At 43.5% G+C, this 25,391-nt stretch overlaps 1 protein-coding gene across 1 annotated transcript; it reads left to right on the forward strand.

The window, feature by feature from the left end:
* Positions 1-674: 674 nt before the first annotated feature.
* Positions 675-23,660, forward strand: LAP3 (leucine aminopeptidase 3). The gene is made up of 13 exons (XM_051964354.1): positions 675-840; positions 1,996-2,111; positions 5,137-5,191; positions 6,605-6,710; positions 7,691-7,850; positions 8,867-9,031; positions 10,790-10,948; positions 13,830-13,954; positions 15,685-15,773; positions 16,956-17,058; positions 20,246-20,325; positions 22,280-22,389; positions 23,106-23,660. The coding sequence occupies exons 1-13, from the start codon at positions 715-717 to the stop codon at positions 23,296-23,298; spliced, it is 1,587 nt and encodes a 528-aa protein (XP_051820314.1). The 5' UTR covers positions 675-714; the 3' UTR covers positions 23,299-23,660.
* The last annotated feature ends 1,731 nt before the right edge of the window (positions 23,661-25,391 follow it).

Here is a 25,391-nt window from a genome sequence, read left to right on the forward strand (position 1 = left end):
CCCGCCTGGCCAGCCTGCGGCCTCCTCGGCCTCTCCTCCTAGGACACAGTCCCTAAGCACGCATTAAGCGCCGGCTGTGTCCGAGCCGAACAGGGAAGACAAAGGAAGCGAGCTCTCCATACGGCGGGGGAGGGGCGGGGGAGGGGCGGGGGAGGTAAGGACAGGTAGGGGAGCGGAGACAAAGACTGCGGAGCGGGGCGGCAAACACCCGGGATCTATAACCACCAGTGGGAGGGACGTGGGGTTCAAGAATCCCGTTAGAGGGGAGAGAAAGCGCGAGGACGCCCAGGCCTCAGAACCCCAGACCGGCTCCAAATCAAGCCAAATTCGGCGCAAGCACAGCAGAGGGCCGAGCGAGACCCCGGGCGCTGCTCAGGGCACCAGGCGCCGCCTACGAGGGCAACGTCACGGGGAGAGGGCGGGGCCTCCTGGCACCCGAGACCCTGCCCCCCTTTCTTTTCTCAAGAGCCGGAGAGGGGAGGAGAGTAGGAGCGCCGGGGTCCGGCCCCTCCCTTCTCCGCGGCCAGTAGCCGCGCGCCCCCTCCGCCCCGCCTCCTCCTTCACACGGCTTCCGCCCCGCCCCCTTCCCTTCGCCCCGCCCCTTCCTTCCCCGGCTCTTCCCTCCGTCCCGCCCCCTCCCCGGCGCTCCACGCTCCCGCCCCTCCCCCGTGCCCCACGCGCCCGCCCGAGGGCGGCTCCCGGTGGCCCCACAAAATGCTGCTCTCGCTGCCTCTTCCGGCACTGCGGAGACTCGCCGTGGGGAGCGAGCGGAGAAAGCTGCTCGCGTGCCGGGGCTTCTGCGCGTCGTCCCCCCTCCACCAGAGCAGAACCATGACCAAGGTCGGGGCACGGGCCACGTGGTCTGGGCGGCGGGGGTCCGGGTCCCGGCCTGGGGCGGGGGGCGGTTCCCCTACGTGCTCGCGCTCCCTAAGTGCCCCTTCCCCCACTTATGTAACCCTGTCTGCGATAAGGGGGCGCGGGTGCCCTGCACCCGGGGAACCTGGGGCCGAGGTTTGACAGCGGGGAAACTGAGCCTGGCCCGTGCGCGCCCCCCTTCCCCGAGAAGTAGCCAGAATTGGGGTCCCCTACCTATTCTTTGGTCATTCTTCTCAGCCCACAACGATCCCAGTCTGAAGGAGCTCGCAGACCGCCCCCTCCTCTTGCATCAGGGCAAAGGGCCTCTCAGCGGTTGGGGGCCCGGCTCCTCGGAGCTTCGGGGGCTCATGGGAAGGGGTCTCCGGCCCCTGCCTATCCCTTTCACGGTTGGGGACAGCCCCCAGGAGCGCTTTCAGAGCCTCCCCGCCGGCTTCCAGCAGGGTCCTTTGTTGTCGCGCGCCGCCTCTGGAGCCTTTCTGGAGACCCGCGCCCCGCCTGAGTGACCCTGGCCAAGTCCCTTAGGACCGTGGGCGGAGATCAGGAAGAGCTCCCGGGGACTCATTTTACCAAGATGCGCTGGGGTGCCCCAGAGTGCAGAACTCGGCTCTGATTCTCCATCCCTAGTCCTTTCCCCTGTGCGTGTGGTGATGGCCATCCGGCGCAGTACTGGGCAGGTTATTGGGAGAGAGACCTCAGCGCCCCTGAAAACCCGAAGTCTGAGACCCCGGGAAGGGGGTGTGCGCGGGGGGTGGAAGCAGGGGCTGGGACGCCCTAGTTTCCATTCAGCTTTGAAACGGTCCTTTGTAGAATTCTGCTGGTAAGATCAAAGAAACAAAGTAACCCCCAGAAAGCAACAAAGTAGCGGGAGGTGGGGGGACCTGGCTTTGTGGCCCTCCGCTCCGGCTCCCCGGGGCCCCTTTTCTCCCGATTTTGGCCATCCCATTCCACGGGAAGGACAAGTACTTTCAGCTGCTTCCTGGGGATGGGTGTGACTAAGAAAGTCTTACCCAAAGGCAGGGCGACTTGCTTAAGACTTGAAACAAATGCCGGCCACGGCTTCTGGTGGAATCATTTTGAAAGTAAAACCATTTCTGTCCTGTCTGGGACATCTTTTTCCAGGGCCTCGTTTTAGGCATTTATGCCAAAGAAAAGGACGAGGATGCGCTTCAGTTTACCAGCGCCGGAGACAAATTCGATCAACTTGTGTCGGGAAAGCTTAGAGAACTTGTGACCCTGTAAGTTTTCCTCCAGCCAGTGAGACCTTCTCTTCAGGGTTGGAGCAAGTTATTTGTGTGGATGAGATGGCGATCAATTTCAAGATTTCTAGAGGAAATCCTAACTTAGACCATTGTTTGGTTTTCCTGCACAAAGGCCAGAGGAGAGCGATGGCAGAATGATTTGTCCTATGTGCTTTAGTGCTTCCATCTTAATATGAGGAAGTCTGCACTGGGGGGAATTTATAGCTATTAAAAATGAAGCCATACTGTAAAAGACCAGAAAGATTGAAAAGTTTCTCCACTTTCCATTTCTTCCCTGTCTGCTGGGAAAAAATAGACTCCTTCACTCTTCAGATTGATGGAAAGCCCCAGGTTCCTTTGTGTTTTGCTTTGGGAGAGAAATTAAGTATTTTGGCACCAAAGTCCACATAGGGGGAGGAAATAAATTGATAGTGTCAGAGATTAAAAAAAAAAATCTGACCACTATGAAAACCATTTACAAATAACACATTTTATCACAAATAATTTTTTTATGCCCTTTTGATATAGGGAGAAAAGGTCATTGTTGACATATAGATGAAGAAACTGAGACTTGAGTACAGGAAATAACTTGGCAGTAGTTACTAACGAGCTTATAAATGGCAACACTGGTACCCAGACTTGGAGGGTTTGACTTCAAATAAAGGACCCTGCCACTGTATGCTCCTTGTCATTTTAAAATTTATCTGAGTTATTCTACTCTCATCTGGTAGATTTTTCGGGTTGATGTTGGCTATCGCGCCAGTCAGATGTAGTAAATATATAATTGTACCCCTCCCTCCATAACTACTATATTAGCCACGTTGGCAGCTCTACTTCTTGAGAGGGCTTCTTCCATCACCATCTTGAAAAACATGTTCCAGAACTAACCTAACATGATGCGACAGGTCTCAGGGCTTCTGCCATCTGATTCTTAATAGCTAGTGAGCTCTACTACCTTGGAGTAATCACTCCTGCTCTTCTCTTTTGTTAGTCATTTATTATCCCTCCGTGAATGGGAATTTCCAAACTTAATTGGGCCTTAGTTTCCCATCATTGTCCAGCACTGAGGATGTCAGCATGGAGTGAAGAGGTTCTTAAAAGGTGTCCATCTGGCTCGCTCTCATCTTGGTCAGTGTGGCCCACACTGAGATCTATAGTTGGAATAATTTGTTCATTAAGCGTTTATCGTACGTCTGTAGCGTTCAAGGCCTTGTAGTTGGGATTGGGGTGGAGGGGCAGAGAGAATGCAGAGGTAGGACCTGCTGGTACTGGAAATGTTTCTTAAGCTCTGCGTAGGTGCACAGCGCCAGTTGCTGATGAATGATAATCTAGTGCTGATAACTGATGTATTGTTTGATGGGGTAAATGCATCAGAGGTACAGAACAAAATGCTCTCTGAGTTCTGTGGGACAATGAAAGGAGTACAGAGAACCAGGTGGTATTTGATCCAGGCTTCAGATTAGGGTTATGAATTCATATGGAAAGAATGAAGGGGAAGGAGATAATGTTGGAGAAAAAAGAAAGCTGGAGGGTGTGTTTGCCTGGAGAAAAAGTGTCCTGTGAGGCAAGAAGGGTCAAACTCAGAATAGAAAAGGCAACCACGGGGCCATTCCTGAGGGTCTCTGCAGACTGTGTGGTGACTTAGAAAACCACCTAATAACATTATATTCCAATGTGTGCTTATATATTTTGTTAAAATTTACAGGCGGTGTGTTAACACCTACTCTAGAAGATTGATTCTCAAACTTTTGTTCTCAGAACCTGTTTATGCTATTAAAAATTAGGAGGAATCTATCCAAAGAGTTTCTGTTTATGTGAGCTGTATTTATAGCTATTTACCATATTAGAAATAAAAACTAATTTTGAATTTGTAGACCCTCTGAAAGGGCTTCTGCCATCTGATTCTTTTTTTTTTTTTATTGGTTGGTTTTTATTGTTTTTTTTTAATTTAAATTTTATTTTATTTAATAATAACTTTGTATTGACAGAATCCATGCCAGGGTAATTTTTTACAACATTATCCCTTGCACTCGCTTATGTTTTGTTTTTTCCCCTCCCTCCCTCCACCCCCACCCCGCCCCAAGATGGCAAGCAGTCCTATATATGTTAAGTATGTTGCAGTATATCCTAGATATAATACATATTTGCAGAACTGAACAGTTCTCCCGTTGCACAGGGAGAATTGGATTCAGAAGGTAAAAATAACTCGGGAAGAAAATCAAAAATGCAAATAGTTCACATTCGTTTCCCAGTGTTCCTTCTCTGCGTGTAGCTGTCTCTGTCCATCATTTATCCATTGAAACTCAGTTAGGTCTCTTTGTCATAGAAATCCACTTCATCAGAATACATCCTCATGTATCGTTGTCGAAGTGTATAATGATCTCCTGGTTCTGCTCATCTCACTTAGCATCAGTCCATGTAGGTCTCTCCAAGCCTCTCTGTATTCATCCTGCTGGTCATTCCTTACAGAGCAATAATATTCCATAACGTTCATATACCACAATTTACCCAGCCATTCTCCAATTGATGGGCATCCATTCATTTTCCAGTTTCTAGCCACTACAAACAGGGCTGCTACAAACATTTTCTGCCATCTGATTCTTAATAGCTAGTGAGTTCTGCCTACCTTGGAATAATCCCTCCTGATCTTCTCTTCTGTTAATCAATCATTTATTTTCCCTCTGTGAATGGGAACTTCCAAACTTAATTGGGCCTTAGTTTCCCACCATTGGGGGATTCTCTAGGCCACACTTTGAGAATCACTGGTATAGAGGAGTGAAAACTGAAGGGCCGGAGCATCTTTAAAGTTGGGAAACTTGGAAAGGGTTTTAAATGTGAGACTTAAGAGTTTAAATTGTGTGCAGGAATCTATTGCTGTACTGAATAGAGGAAACAGAGGAAAAATGGATCTGTTCTATACAAAATAGAAATGAAAACCTTCAAGAAATAATTGATAGCTGAGGGCTGTAAAAACTGAGGTCAATTGTCATTTTTATAAACAATTTTTTTTTCCTCCTTTTAGATCTGGGCCTCCACTGAAAGCAGGCAAAACTCGTGTGTTTTATGGTCTTCATCAGGTAGGAACCAACCAGACTAATAATGATGAAAAGAAGTCACATTGATATTGGCTTTATAATTACAAAATACTCAAATTTGCTCTCTGGTGAATTTGAAGAGATGCTACTGTTTGAAGACTTCTGGTATATCTCTGTAGTGTTAAACAAGCAGGATTCCATTCATATTGACTTTCAGATGTATCATATAGTTTCTTGGTTTCTCATAGAAGATTACTGCTTTTAAGTCTTAGCTAATTTTTATTAATAAACCTTTCATTTTTTACATCACATTTATTTCTCAGTATCTCTATCTCCTCTCCTATCCAAGGATCTGTCCTTGGTAATAGAAATTTTAAAGAAAAGAAAAACTGGGTTCAAGAAAGCAAGCCAGCATATACTATCATTGAATATGTGGGTAATTTCAATCTGTAGTCATGGGATCAAAGATTAAAAGCCAGAAGGGACCTTAGAGTACCTTCATTTCAAGTCCTTCGTTATCTCGGCAAAGAAGCCTGAGGCTCGGAAAGGCTCCTTGACTGTGATAAAGAGCCAGAGGAATGCTCTTCTCAGCGCTCAGGGCCAAGCTTGTTGCTCCAGTAGACTACGTGCAGCTTCACTGCTGTGATGGACTTGTTTGTTCTTTGTTCTTTACATAGTTGTGTATATTCCCATCAGTCTCTGAATTGTTCATTTTCCTTCTTTCTTTTTAATGAGTATTTTTGTGAATTTATTCATAACTTCTTACAACCCAGTGATGTCCCATTGCATTACACTGATGTAGCAATGCTTTCTTTAGCCCGATTGTGTATCATGGGACCTTTTGCTTTGACCCATTTGGCGTATAGGCTTAAGCCATGGATTCTGTGGGTTAAAGGGCCCAGATACTTCGGTGAATATCTTAGCACAATTTCAAATTGTTTTCCAAGTGTGCCTGGCTTCCTGTAGCCCTTGAAACACTTTCCATCGTGGCCAATTTTCTGGGTATAAGTGAAAAGAAATCTTTTCGATTGGCATTTCTCTAATCCAGAACTCAGAGCAATCCTTCATTTGATAGCTATTGGTTTGCTCGTCTTTCAGGAACCTTTTGTTTGTATTGTTCATCATTTGTCCGTTGGCAAATGACCTCAGAGCTCTTTGCTGCTGCTGCTATGGGAAAACTGGGGGTCTCTCCCGGGCACCAGGTCTGGGTTCTGTTTCAGTAGCCCCGTTTGTAACAGAGGCACATACATTTTCAGAAAGTCCCAGAGCCCAAGAGGGGGAAGGGTTACTCTTGGCGCTGGCCCTGTCGGTCAAAAGCAAGCGCTAGAAAATGTTGATGTTGCTTTCCATCTGTTCCACCAAATCCACCTGCATCGGTTTGTGTTGCTTCTTAAAACGAAAGCGTGATGATTGTAAAGAAACAAAAAGTTTTGGGTTTGTTGTTTTTGGCCTTAGGACTTCCCCAGTGTTGTTGTAGCTGGCCTGGGCAAAAAGACGTGTGGGATCGATGAACTGGAAAACTGGAATGAAGGCAAAGAAAATATCCGCGCCGCTATTGCAGGTTATTATCCCTTTTAAAAGTTGTAATCCATGTTCATTTAAAAAGGAACCACGAGATCTTAGTGGATTTGGCTTTGGAAACCTTGTTTCAGATGAGCCAGAAAGAATATTGTGAAGTCCTCAGGTGCTATCTTAATTGGGAAGTTAACATTATCATGAATATTGAAAAATTATTCATTGGCTAATCACTCCTAGTGTGATTCTGCTTTTCTGTTATGAGAGCTGCTCATGTGGGACATAATAGTATACAAAACACTTTCCTTCCAACAGCCACATACAGTCAGTACTGGTAGCCACTTGTGGTCTCGTAGCAAATCAGGACTCTAGATTTCCTGTCTCCCAGGCCTGACATGCTTTCCATTTCATTGCGTTTTGTGGAAAATGGTACAATTCTGGTATATAGCTAGTTCTGTTTCTTTTACAAAGCAGCTTCCTTGTTTCCCGGCCTCCAAATTATATAGATTATACATATTTTCAAGTCAAAGCAAAGAGAAGAAAAGTATTTATCTCTTTGCACGTGATGGCTGGAGGCAAATAAATATTAGCCCCATTTACTGGCTGTCACTTGGGGGCTGTGAACATTTTTCAGCCTCAAAGGAAGTTGTGCAAGGAGATTGTGGTTATAAAATGCCACATAAAGTGATTGGAAAGCAGTACAAATTTAGTGTTTGATCTTGGCCGCCAGCTGCATCATAAATGCTTATTAAATTTATTTGTCAAAAGTTTGTGTCGAGTGATCATTTCCTTATTTGAATTTCTCAGATTTTACTGACCTAGAGATTGTCATTAATGAAATGCCATGTTAATAATGGACTGCTCAGTTGCTTCATTATTGTTTTGTGTCATCTCTCCAGCCAGCTTGGAGGAAATGTGGGAACTTGGCTAGAACCTTGGAAAGTTGTAGAAACTCTTTTTCTGGGTCCCCTGTGCTCTGCCCAGCTATCGCCTCAAACTTGATCTGCATTGTGATTTTCCTTTTAGCGGGATGCAGGCAAATTCAGGACTTGGAAATCACTTCTGTGGAAGTGGATCCCTGCGGAGACGCTCAGGCTGCTGCAGAGGGAGCCGTGCTTGGGCTCTATGAATATGATGAGCTAAAACAAAAAAAGAAGACTCTGGTTTGCGCTCAACTCTATGGGAGGTAATAAGACAGAACCAAGCGTGATCTAGACTAAAAGGCCAGTGTGATTTTAGAGTTTTATAAAAAAGAAATCTTGGAGATAACTGACCCCATACTCGGGAGATCTTTGAGTTTGACACTAGATCTGGAGTCCTCTTTAATGATGATAACAGAGCCGAAAGGGAGCACAGAAGTCAGCTGGCTTTTTCCCCTCCTGCAGACCCTGAATGGGAGGCCCAGGGCAAAGAGCTTATTCCAAATCACAGGGGTATTGTATCCTTGAAGAGGACACGACCCCGGTAGTTCAATTTGGAGTCCAGTGCTGTTTCCAGTGCACCCCATTGAGATTGCTGTTGGGATATAAAAATATTAGAGCCAGAAGGAACCTGAAAGGTATCTCCAATCCCCTCTCATTTTCAGATGAGAAAACCTGGGACAAATTGACTGACTTGCCCAAATTCACATGACTAAGTTGTGAAATATTTAGATTTTGATAGGACTGGAAAAGTTCCCTGATTTTCAGTCCATTTGTTTTCTGTTATACTACACTGCCTCTACTGTGTCAAACTGGAAGTTTATCTAGCACCCAGTATTTTTTCTCTTATTTTTCCTTCGAGGCAGTCAGGATTAGGTGACTTGTCCAGGCTCACACAGTTAGTGAGTATCAAGTGCTAAAGGCTAGATTTGAATTCCGGTCCTGGGCTCTAACCACTGTGCTCCCTGGCTGCACTCCAGTATTCTTTTTGGTGCTCCTCTCTTGTTTAAAATAAGATGTAGTCTGAATACAAGCCAAACTTTTCCCCCCAATGTGGTTTAAGACGTGACTATGACTTGTAATGGGTGTTTCATACATACATGTGCACGGGACATCTAAGAAATGTACACATTATATATATCACAACACTGTTAGGAAGATTTCCTGTCGGAGTCTCCCTGGTGATCATTGATGGCCTATATTTGGGCCAGTAAAAGCGCTAAGTCATCGGGGTTTGAATCAGGGTCTTTCTCAGGATGCCGCTTTTCCCGATTCTGTTTAGTGACGATGGTAAAGCCTGGGAGAAGGGAGTTGTGTTTGCCGAGGGGCAGAACCTAGCCCGACGCCTGATGGAAACCCCGGCCAATAAGATGACGCCGACCAGGTTTGCCGAAATCATTGAGCAGGAGCTGAGGCGCGTGAGCGACAGCGCCGAGGTGCACGTCAGGTATGCGCCGTCATTTCTCCTTCCGTGGTAGCGGTGAATCCTTGGATTTCACCTTTCAGTACAACTGCGCTCGTAACACAAAGACACTCAGATGTCTTTGTAGTAGATGGCTTGGCAGGTCCCATTTTTGTAGCCCTTAGTAATTCATAACTGCTTGGTGAGAACAGTCAGTGAGAGAGGACTTGGGGGAGGCTGGGGCCAGGGTCTGCTCCCAGCCGCCTCCTCTCTGAAAAGATAGGAGGAACTTCCTCCTATGCTTTGCTGATCTGCTTTGAAGAGGCCTTTGTCATCACATAAAGCAGTTGGTCGCAATTCTTGTAGCAAATGTCTCCGTGATATTAAAAATAGGATTGATTTATACCTTTCTCAGGGAATACAACCATTGTATAAGCTGAAGTGCACCTGCAGGCTAAAACCAGAACATTCAGTAGAGTGTGTGGTCCACTTATTAAGCATTTTAAGCTTTAGTCTTAGAAATCGTTTCAATTCCAGAAAAACACTTCAAGGTAGAACATCTTTTTTTTTCTCATGAAAAGAAACTAGTTGGCATATTATATTTGTGTCTGGACTAGCTCTCTGGAGGATCTCAGTACCAGCCCGGGTCTTTGGTCTTAGAAGAGGTGGGACTCGCGTGGGTGGTCAAACATGGAGTCTATTTATTCCAAATTCTCTCAGCCTTCTATACCCTAATACCCTTAGATAACCACAGCACACTGTGCATGCACTAAATATATACTGCACTTGCTGGACCACATAAACAATTTGCTATTGTGTGCAGATGACTCTTTGCCATCTGGTATCACTCTGCTTTAATTACAACACAGGTTGTCACTGCCCCCTGATTTCTCAGGAAGGCAGGGAGCCCTTTAGGGGAGATGGAGAGCCCAATCAGATACTATCAGCAGGTTCCCTCTGGGTTCACCCAGAATCCCCCCACTATCTGTGGTCCTCTACAGCTGGCAATGGATGTTGCCCCAATGTTTGCATGTGCTTAAACACAAGACTTCTATGGGGGAAGAACATTTTTAAAAAAACATCTTGTTCCTGAATTGCCATTTTTGACTATAAAACATCTACATTGTTTTCTTATCCCCTTTTAAGTGATTTTTAATCTTAGCTTATGTATGTATCTTACCTATGTATGTGTTTATGTCCATATACATATGTAGAGTATGTTGCTTTATTTCTTCTTGAGAATTAAAAGTTATTGGTTATTTCTTTATTGGGCAATAATATATGCTTAATAGTTTTGCATATGAAATAATCTAATACAGTTTGTTCTTTAAAATATTTCAGCCAGAGAAGGAGGTGTAAATGGAAGGAATATTTCATGAGCTATAGGAATTACTGACATGTGTGTCTTAACTTTTCTGGCTTGGAAAGAGAAATGAACAGAATTTTCTATACTGCAGAAAGGGATTTGTGGTGATCAATCATTATTGCTGTTTAACTAAGTCTGTGTGCATAGATGGTAGTCGCATGATCAGGGATTTTATGACTTACTACCAGAAGTTGTTCCTTTAGTCCCCATGTTTTACTATGGGAAACTATGGAGACAGATGTATTCATTTCCTGAGTCAAAGTTAATCATAGACATTTGAGAAACCACCATCTAAAAATGCATTTTATCTCTAAAAAGTATTATTTAAAGTTTAGGCAGTAAGTACCTTTATATATTGAGATTTTTAAGCATCTGAAATAAAATAATAAAAGTACATTTATTCTGATTTCCTTCTTCGCTGTATTTCCTTCTTCTAGGACCAAATCTTGGATCGAGGAGCAAGCAATGGGAGCCTTCCTAAGCGTGGCAAAAGGGTCCGATGAACCGCCGGTCTTCTTGGAAATCCACTATCGAGGCAGCCCAAATGCTGATGACTCACCCTTGGTGTTTGTTGGCAAAGGGATCACCTTTGACAGGTGAGTTTATAGCCATTGTGGAAGAGCGAACAAAGTCCAAGCTTTGTAGGTTGTGATTTCATTAGTGTGGGAGAGGTCTGGACTTTTCCCAATGCAGCTCCATAAAAATTTTGAATAAGACAAAGTCAAGAACAGGTCACAGTGATATACCGGAATGGTGTGGACTTTGATTAGGCAGACTTTGGGGGCGAGTGTATTTAAAAAATTGTAAGTTTTCTAGCAATCTACTTTTCTTGATTTTCTCCTAAAAGGAAAGTGAATGTGCTGTGAGTAGAGCATTCTTCTGATCTTCCTGCTAATTTAGTGACTATCAAAAAAAATTAAAATGTGGATAGTCAGTTTGGCAAAACTTATGTTTAATGAATTCATATTGGTTACTGTTAATTGCTTCTGGTTTAGAATTTTGCTGGAGATCAATGTCAAAATTCCAAGAAGAGAACCGAGCCGCACTTAAGGTGGCTACGTAGCTAGCTATACCCTCTTGCCATTCTGGGCTTTGTTACGGTCTTCGCCATGTTTTGTTTTGTTTTTCACACTTTCTGGTTTATAGCTCATTCTTGATTAATTCACCAGAAGCCAAGTAGAAGTTCATTTGATTTCTTTGATCTGTTTCCATAAGGAATGAGCATTGTCCTTTGCTTGTTCTACATTTGCCTCTGAATTTGGCTGAGTGCTCTTTCGGTTGTTCTTAGCAGTCCACACTTTTTGACATTAGCTTCTGGTTTTCCCAGCCACTCATATGTATTTGTGGTTCTGGGACCCTCTTTCCACCTGTAATCCTTTTAAAATGCAAGTTCATTGTAGTCGCACAAATTTTATCAGATGCTTTCTCTATGTGGGTATTTATTCACTCAACAAACAAAGCTTGCTCTGTGACAGATCACAGGCAGTCACTGAGGGGGAGGATGGTGACTTTTAGATCAAATGTGATTCCTCCCCTTCTGGGAGCTTAGAGTAGAGTAAGAAGACAGGAGCCATGCAGATGGCTCGGGCTTTTGTTCCACCAGGAGCATTTTGGGATTTTGTTTGCATTGTTCCATCAGGAGCATTTTGGGATTTTGTTTGCAAGAGCTGATTTTTGAGAGCCCGCTCTCCACTCGGAGCTGTCTCTTTTGAGGATCTTTGGCTGTGAACCACACACCTGCCTTCCTAAGGGGTGTCAGCTGGTAAAAATACAGAAAACCGGTTTGATTGGTAGTCAAAGCCTCTCCAGTGCATAGGTGCTAGGGCTGATTAACCCCGAGAGCACTGAGAGCATTTACTCTTGGCTGTCTCTGGGGGAGGGTTGCAGTTTGGATTAAGTTTCCCTCCCTCCTTTACTGCTCCTCCTTACCTTTTCTCCCCCAAATCCTTCCCACCATCCTCCCACTCACCCAGGCTCACATCTGAAGGGCAATCCTTAATCGCTCTAGTCCTATTGATTTTACCTTTGTAACCTGCCCCAAATATGCTCCTTCTCCCCTCCGGTGCTGCCATCATGCTACACTGGAGCATGATGTTCAGCTAACAGGGATCGCGAGGTGAATTCTCCTGTGTCTTTTTCCCACATGAAGCTTCTGCGCACAATTTTAAGGCAGCGTGACCTCACTCTTGGCAGGATAACCGGACCACTTTTGTAAATATGTGATGAGATCACCTATTTAGAACGTTGACTCACATAAGCATTTATTTAGTACCTGTTGTGTTCCGTGGTCTGTACTAAGCATGCGAGGATACCAAAAAAGGCAAAATGTAGTTCCTTCCCTTGAGCTAATTGTCTGATGGGGAGACAACCTGCAAACCATTATGTACAGATGAGATGCACGCTGCAATTCAGAGACCCTCAGTGGGCAGAGGGATTTTAGCTGTTTTTGAAAGAGGCCGTGAGACAGAACTGAGGAGGGGGAGAATTCCAGGCAAGGGAAGAAGCTGGTGAAAATCCAGTCGAGAGCCGGAGGGTCTTGTTTCAGGAACAGCAAGGACGTCCTTAGGTGGCATGCTGTAATTAAGTGTGTGGTGGGGAGTAAAGAGGAAATTGGGAAGGTAGGAGGGGCTCTTAGGAAGGGTTTTAATCTTGGATTGGGGAATTTATGGAATGGGGGAGATCAGGCTGGTCAGGCTGACCAGAGAGTGGAGGCTGGGCTGGAGTGAGGAGGCCCCCAGCAGGCTGCTGTAAAAGGCCAGGCTTGAGGGGCTTGTGCCAGCACGATGATCGCACCGGAGGGGAGAAGAAAGAGCATATTTGGGGAAGGTTACAAAGGTGAAATCAATAGGACTAGAGTAAGAGGGAATATGAGGGATGAGGTATAAGGAGTTAAGGATTGCCCATCAGATGTGAGCCTGGGTGAGAGGGAGGATGGTGGAAGGATTTGGGGGAGAAAAGGTAATGAGTTCAGTTTTAGACATTGAATTTAAGAAGTTTATGGGGCATCCAGTTTGAGATGTCCAGTGGGTAGCTGGGGATGTGGAGAGAACCCTTGAATCCAGGCCAGCTGAGGAGATCACCAAGTGAAATAGTCAATAGAGTTAAGGAGATAGAAGACAAAAAATAGCTAATGTGGAGGGAGTAAGGGGACAATAGTAAAAACTGATTTGAATTTCCATTCAATTTGGCAACAAAACTTGTTACGATCCACATGGTAGTCATCTGATTTACCATCACCTTGTACTAGGATTTTTATTTTTAATAGTCTTGTTGCTTTCAGAGTGTTGTGTGTTGATTGTGACAAAATTAGAAGAACTTAAATGTCTTTTAAGCTTCTCAACTATTTTTGTTAGTTATCTTCTGCGAGGTTTCAAGAAGAAATTGGAAGGTTATTTCAGACAGTAGGTAACCTCATCGGGCACATCTGTCCACAGTCGAGACCAGATTTCTCCTAATAGTTATTCTCTGTTTCACCAGTGGCGGCATCTCAATCAAACCTTCTGCAAACATGGATCTCATGAGAGCTGACATGGGAGGGGCCGCGACCATATGTTCAGCCATCATCACGGCAGCAAGGCTCAAGTTACCCCTTAATCTTATTGGTGAGTCAGGAGCGGAGAAAAGGAATAGGAACATGTTGTAAATATCTGCTTTTCTTAGAGAAACTGTGTGAATCATGCTTGTCACGTAGAAGTGAAAAACGGTGGAAGGTTCCCTTGCTGATTTGGCAACTGCGTAGATTTTCGGGGAGCTCATTGAAGCAAGATGAAAATTGACAGTAAGGGTAGGAGTACGGCTCTGGAGCTGGGAAGGTGATGGAAGCCATCCAGTCCAGCACCCTCTTTTTATAAAGAAATGGAGCCTTAGAAAGGCAAAGTCATTTGCTCAAAATTACAGCAATAGCATGGACCCAGGATGGAAGGATTTTTCTAGTACAGAGTAGCCCTGCTGATCCTTGGTCCTTGTTTATCAGTGCATTGGATGAAGGCCTAGAAATCAGGCTTTTCACATTTGTAAGGTGGAAGGGATGACTGACAGCAATGAGTAGTAACTCCAGTGATCTTAATGGGCTACAATGTTGGATTAAGTTAAACAAGGTGAAATTGAAGAGGAATAAATATAAAGTTATTTGTTTGGATTAAAAATTCATCTTTTATCATGGTGTAAAAACAACCACAAAACACTTAAAATAACAAAAGAACAAGATAACCTTGAGGAGATCAGAGAAGGTACTCCATTCCGCTCCCACTCCGTGTCCTAGATTTTCAAACTTTTTTCCCTGTATCGATCGATTTGCTGATTTTTTTCCCCTCATCATTTTCCTCCTTTTCTTTTTATTTTCACTAATCTTAAAAATCCCCTTTACTTCTTGGGGGTTAGGGCCACAGTATTCCTGGGATCTGGAATATTTGCATAAAACTTTTGGGCTTTATCTTTGTACCAAAGAAGTCTGAATTATTATGGTATTAAAAGAAAATGTGTTATGCAATACTCTCTATATATTATGAATTCTGAGTTTTTAAACATCTTCTGTATCATCCTTGGCTTCCACAAACACTTTCCAAATTTTCATTTAATTTCTTGATGCCCGTCTGCGATACCTTGTGTGTGAGGGGAAAGTCGTGATGTGGAAGGGATGACTGTACTTTTGCACTGAGCATGACGATATCCACAATGGAGGAGATGGGATTCCTTCTCTGCTCCGCCCTGCTGACACATGTCTTGAGGTCACTGCCCATCCACAGCACTAAGTTCATTGTTTATCACCCATTTTAAGATCACATTTCATTGGGAACTGCTTTATAATGCTCTTGCTTTGTTCATTATATGCTAATGGTTGTCTCTCGAGATATCCAAGCTTCTCAAATGCAGGAACCGTCATTTCTGCTTTTTTTGGCATTTTCTCTTCTCCCCTTCCCCAGTCCCCTTGCTTCTCCCAATGCAGTGTTAATATGGGCTCTGTGATTAATAAATGCCATCACTGATTGGAGAAAAGGCTTAAAAAGTTCTACCAGCTCCTGTAGCTTCTTCCTAGGCAAGCAGAGACCTCATTTTTCATTCCTAAAATAAATTGTGTTGCGCTACACCAATAACATGATTTAGAAAGCAGATAGCTTACTTTTGGGAGAACACGGAGCGCCCTGAGCTTTCCAGATCCACCCCGAAGCTTTTTTCAAGGGAGAACTGTCTGCCACAGGCCTGGGAGAGGCAGGATTGTCCTAGGGTCTGACTTCCCTCCCTTCCTTCCTGAGTTGTTCTGTCCACAGCTCTGGGTCCTTATGGTGTTAGCCATGTGCTCATTGTGTTTGTGTTTGATCTCTCTCCCCACCAGGCTTGGCTCCACTTTGTGAAAATATGCCCAGTGGGAAGGCTAACAAACCAGGAGACGTCGTGAAGGCAAAGAACGGGAAAACGATACAGGTATTTATATACGTTTGTTGCATCCCCTACACGGTGGTCGATGTATGAACTATCCGGGGGTGAGATTATTAACGAACGTAAAACATGCTGCAAGTCTGCCCACAGTTGGTTTTTTGAATCAGAATTCTCCCTCATCTCGTGTCTTCCCAACCCTGTCCCTCATAGTTTTGTGAGCCTTTGCTGGAAAGAGTCTGAGCCCTTGGGGCTGGGTCGTGGATGGGCGGAGGGGCATAGACCCTGGCAGGGATGCTGCAGCCAGGAGCCTGTGTAGACCAAGTTTCCTGCTCCAGCTTCCTCGGTCTGACGAGGAGGCTGATACTGCATGTGCCACCTGCTTCACAGCTAGTAAGAGAAATATTTTGGAGCCCCTAACGCGCTGTGTCTGAGAGAGTTACTGCAGAATTCAATAAACTGCCATTCATTTTCAATGAACTTGGACATGCCCAAGGAGAAACCTGCTCTTAGTTAAGCTTTATCTTCAGTAATACAGACCCATTCCTGCAGGCTGGCTGCTGGCTGGGCCCGGCTTTCCACTCCCAAGAAAAGGAAGAAAGCTGAAATAGATGGTTTTTAAGGGGCTTTTATTGTGAGCAGGGAGGCTGGGCCTCCAACTTTTGTCCTTATAACACTGCTGTGATGTGACATTTTCGATTTTGATGGGCTAGATTGCTCGCATTCATTCTGCTTTCAAAAAAGCCCTCAGTCGGCAACCTTCAAGGGGGACAGAGGTGTTGAGATCCTTTATGATTACAGGGGCATTGAGACCCTTTATGACCCTTTATGATCTCAGTGCCTGGTGAATAATCCAGGTCCCGCCGATGTCCGGGTCAGTTGGTCTGGGAGAGCATTGTCAAGCACGGCTATTGTGGCAACCAGCAGTTCTAACTGATTACACATAAATACGAGGAAAAGTGGTTTGGTTTAAAGAACCTTGAATCCTGTCCTTCCAGTTCCAGCTCTGTGACTCCAGCAAGTTAGTCAATCTGTCTAGCATTGAACCCAGGGTTCCCTAAGGACCCTCTATGTGGTGGTTGTGAGTGCTCGAGTCTCGGTGCCCCACAATGCCATGTACTCGGGGCATAGACTTTTATCCCTGCTGCACCAGGCACGGTGCTCTACACACAGTAGGTGCTTAATGTTTGTTGAATCGAATCTTAATTTTTGCTTATCTTTTATCCCAAGGTTGATAATACAGATGCAGAGGGGAGGCTCATATTGGCAGATGCTCTCTGCTATGCACACACGTTTAACCCAAAGGTTATAATAAATGCTGCGACGTTGACAGGTAACACAATTTTTCTTTTCCTGAAGAATTTATTTGCTATATTGTTTAATGCTTAGATTTTAAAAAGAGAACTTGCATTTGTGTTTGGAGGTTTTTCAGCAAAATAATAATCTTTAAATATTACATTTTTGCTTTTTACTAAATCTTTAAAAATATTTAGATTTTTAAAAAATATCAGTGTTTTTAACTTTTTAGTCTCTAGTGTCAGAACACAGAATAATCTAATTAGAATCCTCCATCTGGCACATTATTTGAAAAATGGCACCCACAGATATTATTTAGTAAGGACTGCCCAAAAAGGAGAGAGGTGACATATTTATCAGAAGTTCAGAGTCTCAAATTTGGAGACTAAAATGTGGATTCATTCCTTATACCTTGCTTTTCAAGCTACAAGTGACCATGGAAAGTTACTCTTTGAGCCATCTATAAAAAGGGGGCCATTTGACATATTATCTAACTGACAGGCTAGTATTGAGAAGCTTGTAGATAGAACATACATAGCTTCCGTGGCTGGGCCTTAATTCTCCCTTCTAGATTAGGGAGCAGATTTGTTCATTCTCACCATTTGGTTTCTTGAACTTGGTCATCATATTCTAGGAAACAGAAACTGGAAGAGAGTCTTTGTTTTGCTTTGTTATTTTCAAAAGAGGAAAAAGAAGAAGTATGAGTTTAAACTGATGAGTTTCAGTTTGATTCGTCACCTGATTCTAGGACTTAGTAATAGTATGGAGGGGAAACAGAGGTCACTAAAACCCATTGTAATGTAGCAGATTTGTATTAATGGCTTGACATAAAAGCTTTAAGATTATATTTACTCTATTTAACAAGCATCCTTTCAATTAATGGTAGGTGAGAGTTCTATAACGCCAGTATTACCCTACCTTAATGTCACATTACTTAATCTTTGATGTTTTTTAAATCTATTGAATGTTTGATATGCATTAATCCTAATAATTATCATCCCTGACAACTTCAATTTAACATGAGTCAGATTTGTCTGCCACCTCTGTAATTGGAAATAAAGTAATGACTCTTGTTTGAGGTACGCGGTAGGCCCTTGAGTGCTTAGCCTCCTGCAGGTTCTGATTAAGTATTTATTGATGATAATGCTCCATTACTTTTAGCCCACAGATTACTGTTAATTTGATGCAGGGCACTGAAAATGATGTCTTCTGCTTCCTGTGACTTGACAGTTTTAAATATAAAACACATGTTTTCTCTCACATCTAGTCCATACAAAATCTAAATATACTATGTGAGCAATTTTAGAATATACCAACGTGTACGTATTTTCCCCTTTTGAAGAAATCGTGTTTTAGGAGTGAGGCCTTAAGATCCAATCCATTTGCTTTTCAAGTTTGGTTCCATCTTTGTCTTGACAGTTAAGATAGGGGTAATGATATCTGTTATCTACCTCAAAAACTATCTTGAGGATAAATGACAGCGCATGTTAAAGTTCATTTGTTAAACCCTGGTAAAATGTTGAACAACATTGCCAAGATATTTTTGAACCATTATAATTAACTCTGGATTTTTCCATGAATACATGGGAAAGGAGCTAGAAACTGGCTAACCTAGCATTTGTTACTCAAAACCGTTCAGAATTTATTCAGTTTAAAAATTAGGCACTGACTGCTAGCCACGGTGATTCTACATGAATATGACATAAATATCTACAATTTGTTGTCATTGTGAAACAATGGGCACATCAATAATAGAAAGGCTTTGGATTTTTCTTGACCTAATTATCCTGTAAAAGGTTCCCGTAATTCATTGGTGACGGCCGTGTGTGTGATGTAGGTGACGAAGTCAGAAATGGTGAGTGTGAGTTCCTGAGGGTCACTGAGGACACTGGCCAAGTCCTTTAATACCGTTGAGTTTATTGTTCATCTCTAAAATAGAGGGAATACCTCCCTGCCCCATTTACCTTGAAGAATGGCTTCGAGAGCCTCATGAGATGATGGGTTCTTTGTAAGCTCTAAAGTACTAAACACTGTGAAGGCTGGTATTACTAAGTCGCTCCTTCTAAAATGCCAGGTATAAAGTCATTTCTTCTCCTTTCCTCTAGGAATTTGATAAGGCAATAAATAACAAAAGGCTAAAACAAGTGTCAGAAAGTTTACAAGCATTTACTTATTTATGAAGTGCTTATTAGGTATCAGGCAGAAGAAGTGAATCTATATATTTCATTGACTAGACAATCTGCCAGTAACAGAGTAAAATATTGTGTATTTTTTTACGTGTGACTTACTAGACTTCTATAATTCTTAGAGGTTTTCATAACACATGTAAATGTTGTTTTTTTGAACATAGCCTGAATACATATCTGATAATGAAATGTAATAGAAAATTCTATAGTTACATAATATGCTTCTTTAAGTGCCACCAAAAAAATGGGAATGTGGTTTGGTTATGTGCCAGTAAAATGGTTTTCCAAGATTTTTTCCTTTAATCTTCATTTTTAAATTTTCATATACATATCAGAAAACCGAGGGGGGAAAAAAACAAACAGGATTTTTTTACTGCTGGCTTTTTAAAATATAGTAAATTCTAGAATACTTCTAAAACTGTCCAGCTTGTCTAGGCTTCTTTCTGAACTTGATTCTCGTGCATTTAGAAAAGTTTTAATGATCCTTTTTCCGTGGAAAACAGAAAGGAAGGAATGCTGAGTCAAGTGAAGCGAAACTCACACAGTGGCTCTGTCCCAAGCAGGGCATTCTTTATGCGCCCCGTTTCTCTCGCCTTTCTTCCTTCCAGTCCCCTGCAGCCAGCTGGCAGTTGTACCTGTCCGAGTGAAAGCTTCCAAGTTCTTCACGGTGCTGCTCTCCTTGCATAAACTGTTCCCTGGTTCTATTCACTTCAGTGCCTCAATGCTGAACTTTTCTTACGGGGCAATAATCTTCCCACTGTGTTTGCGTCCCAGTGTTTTTTCGGCAGTATACCAGCTGTCTGAGAAGCCGACTAAAGGACTTTGTCAGATTCATATTGAATTTCTTTTCTTCTCCTCTACCCTCCATCTCCTTCAGAATCCAGAAATTTGTTTTGCTTGTGATTTTTCTCCTCCTGCTACTGTCCTTCATGCCCAAATATCTACTTTAAAAGCCTTCCTTAAAGTCTAACTTGTTTTAAATTAATTTAAAACTTAAATAAAATGTATTATTTTAAACATTGGGATTTTCTTTTGCAGGTGCCATGGACATAGCTTTGGGGTCGGCTGCCACTGGAGTGTTTACCAATTCATCCTGGCTGTGGACTAAGCTCTTTGAGGTAGGACGTGGGCTAAGATTTATGGTCTAAACATTAATCTGCAGAGTATTGATTGAAATGCACTCTTTTAAGGCACAATGTGAGATTCTGGCTCTTTAGTTGGAAACTTACCCTCGTAGACTAAATTAAATGACTTTTAATGGCCAAAAGAAAGAAAACCCCCATTAATAGCTTTCTCATGCCTGGAGCCTTGATTTTCCTAAGTGTTGCTGGGCTAGTGAAGTGGAAGGTGGCAGATTCTGCCATGCTGGATGCGGGTGGTATGTCTACACTGGAAGCGTCAGCCTGCCCAGCTCTGCAGGGGGTCACCGCCGGACTAGTGACTTTCTGCTTTTAAGTAAGGGATTCACTACACAATGTACTACAAATAACCATAGCTGGCATTTATATAGTACTCTACAAATAATAGAGTACAAATATTCTTACAACGATCCTGGAAGTTAGCTGTGATTATTATTCTCATTTCACAGATAAGGAAACTGAGGCAGACAGGAGTGGTTAAGTGACTTGCCCAGGAATCACATACCTGGTGTCTGAGGCCGGAATTAAACTCAGAGGGTTTGTGATCTGCATCAGCAGAGTGCCCACATTGGACAAAATGGGGAAAAAACCATCCTTTGCTTTTCCTGATGTGCCCTAAGGCACATAAGGAATACGTTATCTCTTTTATAATGAAATAGGATCATTAGACACAAGAGTTATGGAATGGAGGTGTATTCCTCAGCCAACTGGTGGCCTGTCTGCTGAGAAAGGGATTACCCACCAGGGATGCCCCATCATGACTGAGCAAAGTCCTCAGCCTCTGACCTCGGTCCCCCATCAATTGGCCGAATCAGATTTCATTTGGTCAAGGAGCCATCTTGGCTAGAGCGCATCTCAGACGCCAGATGGCCACTTGGTGCTCAGGCCAAAGCTCCCTCCACGCGGTTTGAGCCTCTGGTGGGAGGAGAGTGTATGTAGGCCTTGTGTGCTGGAAAGAGCGCAGCCCTTCCAGAACCAGTTCTGAGCCTGCCTGTGTCAGCAGTCCAGGCAGAGCAAAGAACAGGTTCAGAACTGATGTAAAGACCCATCCTTAGCTTTGGAACTCCCTCCTTCACAAGGCTGTTGGGAGCCAGCATGGCGACAGCTCAGGCCCCAAAGTGAGCCAGTGTCTTTGGGATTGGGGGTATGGGCAGGATTTGGACGAGATCACCCCCAAATCCAGATCAGTGGCCCCATGCTCTGTGACCCATTTGTTAAAGATGTTACCGAGAAGCTTCTGATCCATAGGAGCACCCTGGGCAGCCACATACAAGTCGCTCATCTGCAACAGCGAAGGGAGCTTCCACACCGAGAGTTGATGGACACAAGTCCAGATTTCCCTCTCTCAAAAGTGCATCGGTTTTGGTTAAGGCCCCAACTCCCTGAATGCTGTTGGTCTAACGCTTCCCTCTGACAGGCCAAGCAGGCCCCTGGTCCTTCCACATTCAGAGCCCTTGCTCCCTTTAGGGCTGTCCGGAGATATTTTTCATCCTCCCTGAAATGCTTTCAGCTCACCTGTAAACTGCTTGGTTCTGAGCTCTGTGAAATGTGGGGCATTTCTCAGTCGAGGTTTCCAGGTTCTTTGCTGACCCTTCATACTTCTCAGAGATTGGGCTTCCAGAATTCTGACTTGTGTTTTTAAAACACAAATATATACAGACTTAAAAATAGGTAGTTTACACCAAATGAACAACAGGTTTCATTTTGACGGTCTCCAAGGGCCATTTTGTAGAGGACGATATCATCCTTTCCAGTGTCACCTCCCAGAAAGCTAAACTAGCCTTTTCTGCCTTAGAGAAAGAGAACCATGTGCAGCGTCAATGCTAGGTGTTCACTCTAATGTGGAAAGTAACATTTCCCTTTGAGTAATTCATATTCTTATCTGGATATTCTTATTAGAAGCTTAAGGGAGCTTGGACTTTTTCTTCTGCAGGCAAGCACCGAGACAGGGGACCGCATGTGGAGGATGCCTCTCTTCGAACATTATACGAAACAAGTTGTAGATTGTCAGCTGGCCGATCTGAATAACATCGGGAAATACAGGTAAGGAACTGACCGAAACTCGTGGCCTTCCTGATGGCACTGCATGTTGCTAACAAAAACTTGTCGTGCCTTTTTCTCTCTGGAGTCAGTTGTGCTATAGACACCACAGCCAGTAAGGAAATTTGAGGGTCAGAGTATGCTGCAAAAGTCATCTTCCCTTTTTAATTTACTACTTTGAGCTCAACTGGGCCTGACAAGTTTGAATATGGTGGTAAAATGTGTGGGGTGTGTGTTGGGAAAGGAAGGAGAAAGAGCCTTTCCATGGCAAGGAAAGGCTCTGCTGCGATAATTGAAAATGAATATTGTAAAAATGATTTTTCTATAACTTTAAATTTAGTCACATTGACATAAAAATTATATGCATACATACAAACATGGAGGCAGAGTTCTTTTCCAGAAAAATTGTCTCCATAAACATAATTTTTTGTAATTTTCTTACTTGAGTCCTTTTCTAGTCTGGTAGATTCCCTGGGTTCTTAAAAGATATAAAATAAACTGCCAGATTCAAGCTATAAAGGCTTAAAACATGGATGGGTCTGCCCTTTAGGGTCCAATCTGATAAACCAAACGATTTTGTTTTCGACCACAGTGGCTCATGAAGAATCATCTATTAAGCCGTAGGGAGTTTGGCGTGTGCATTGATAAGAGTAGTCAAGTGTGCATTTTTAAAGCGCTGATATAATTTCCTAAGCTTAAAATTATGAATTTTTTTCCAGATCTGGGGGCGCTTGTACAGCTGCGGCATTTCTGAAGGAATTTGTAACCCATTCTAAATGGGCCCATTTGGATATAGCCGGAGTGATGACAAATAAAGATGAGGTTCCCTATCTGAAGAAGGGGATGTCAGGAAGGCCCACGAGGACCCTGACAGAGTTCCTAGTTCGAATGAGTAAAGACAATTCTCAATGAAGTGCATCTGAAAATTCTTTTATTTCATCTTCAATTGGATAGTTCAGTTAAAACCATGTTTTAATGATGGCTTCCTAAAGCTGGAATAAAATGAAAAACATTTGCCTAGGATCGTGAATATAGCCATTTACTTTCTACAAACATTCAATGATGAAGGGTAAATTTTACATAAGACTTACTTGACAACAGATTTTTAAAGATGTTTATAAATTAAGGTTGATGGTTTTAAAAAATGATTTCTTTTCAATTTACTGAATTAAGAGATAAAATGCTGATAATTTTAGATTTGCTACAAGAAACCATGAACAAAATTACTATGCAGTGTTCTTAAGCAATAAACTCATCTTTGTATGCTTTCTGGAGTTAGTTGTGGTTTATTTTTGTGCTTTAAACTCAGAATCTAATGATTTGCAACTACTTGGCTTCTTTTAGCCTTTTTATGACCAAAACAATTAGGTTACCTTGGTATTTTTGCCACTTTGATGATCCATTTGGGCTTCAGCATGATTCTGATAAATTTGTACATTACTAGATGCTTATTAAGACGGCCCCGTATAAAATTAAATTCTTTGGTCAGGTGTAGACGTGGATTTGTTTGAAATGGCTAAGATGGGGCAATTTATGGCTTTTCTCCTCTTGGATTCTGAGCCCTGCTCACTGTTTTGTCTATGTCGGCATCAGAAGTTTATGAAAGACAGTGTTAAGAGTACCTCTCAGTGCCAGAACCAGAACACCCGGTCCAGAGCCAGCTGCCACTTCTCCTGGCTGACTGGACAAATCCAGTGATGGCCTCGTTTGTAAAACAAAAAGAATGAATGAGAATTCTAACATTCTGACAGCTTTTAATCTAGGAGTCACTACTGGTAAACTAATTCCATGAGCTTTATAGAGAAAGATACAGAGAATTGGAGGGAGGATGTTCTGCTTTCTTGGGTGCAGCTTTTCAGTAGCCAATGTCACTCAAAAGGTCTTCTAATAGTGTCTAAATAGATCCAAGGCTTTGTAGCTTTTAGTAAATACGGACAATTTGAAAGTTGACCAACCGTCAGCCTGCATCAGTACAGGAGGGGGTTCCTGCCTGCAGCAACACAATCATGAACCCTGACCCTCTCCCCCACCAAGTTTATTTCAGATACATCTCAGACACAATAAAAATAAAAAAAGACCTTAATTTCTCCTGTGAAGCTAGTGTAATTGTGCAGCCTCTTACTGGGTAAGCATTTTATTTAGGGCTTCGGATAAAGAACGCAGGGGAGACTCAAAAAGCAAGATTTGTAGAGAGCGCTTTGGGGAAGCAGGAGGTGGAGTTCCACTCCCTGACACTTAACTGTAACATGAGAGATCGGACTTCCTCTCCGGGTCTTTAGAGCCAAGAACCAGAAAATAGTTTGGGGGGATGGCGCCAGAAAGAACTGTGCAAAATAGGGTTCCTGGGGTGCCATGTGGTAGTATGTGCCCCAAGTGCTACAGCCGCTGCCCTCCCGGAGCTTCCCGCCTCTCAGAGCCGGAGAAGGCGTGCAAGGTCATTTGGCCGCCGGAGGGACGTCGCGACTGGACCGCGAGGGAAAAAGGGGGTGTTCAGGGCAGCTTACCTGACAACAGGTGGGGGGAGGCACGACGCCAAGTCTGGGGAGCGCTCTTTCCCCAAAGCTGTGTTCTTGCGTAAAAGGATTAGTGTGAGATGACGTCATCCGTCTCTAGTTCTGAGAGGACCATGACGTCAGGGAGGTGACGTCAGGCCACGCAAGTGCGTTGAATTTGAATGGGGGAGGGCTGTGTCTTCGGCCTCACTCTGGGCATCCAGGGAAGCCAGGTGGGTCTTTGGAAGATAAACTGCAAATAACTGTTAATTAGGTGAATAAATGAATGAAAAGGGAATGTATCCGGCAGCCTCACAGAAGACAGCGAGAAGCCCCGCCCCCTCTCCGCCCCCGCCGCCCTCATTTAGCACGAGTTTTCGACTTAAACAGTTTGGGGCCGCTGGTTTTTCCTCTTAAAAATGTCCCGGAGGAAGGGGTAGAATGCCGGGCATGTAAAAAACAGAAAATATCAAGACAACTTTAGTTTTTATCTTAGTTTAGTTTTCTTCTGAA

The sequence above is a fragment of the Antechinus flavipes genome, chromosome 6 (assembly GCF_016432865.1).
Source record: "Antechinus flavipes isolate AdamAnt ecotype Samford, QLD, Australia chromosome 6, AdamAnt_v2, whole genome shotgun sequence".
In the NCBI taxonomy this organism is placed as follows: domain Eukaryota; kingdom Metazoa; phylum Chordata; class Mammalia; order Dasyuromorphia; family Dasyuridae; genus Antechinus; species Antechinus flavipes.

Bases quoted from the DNA above. Each gene is read 5' to 3' on its own strand.
- LAP3 (XM_051964354.1), top strand. From the start codon at position 715: ATGCTGCTCTCGCTGCCTCTTCCGGCACTGCGGAGACTCGCCGTGGGG. The intron at 6,711-7,690 runs GTTATTATCCCT...TTTTCCTTTTAG, and splicing joins TATCCGCGCCGCTATTGCAG to CGGGATGCAGGCAAATTCAG. The intron at 15,774-16,955 runs GTATTTATATAC...TTTTATCCCAAG, and splicing joins AGAACGGGAAAACGATACAG to GTTGATAATACAGATGCAGA.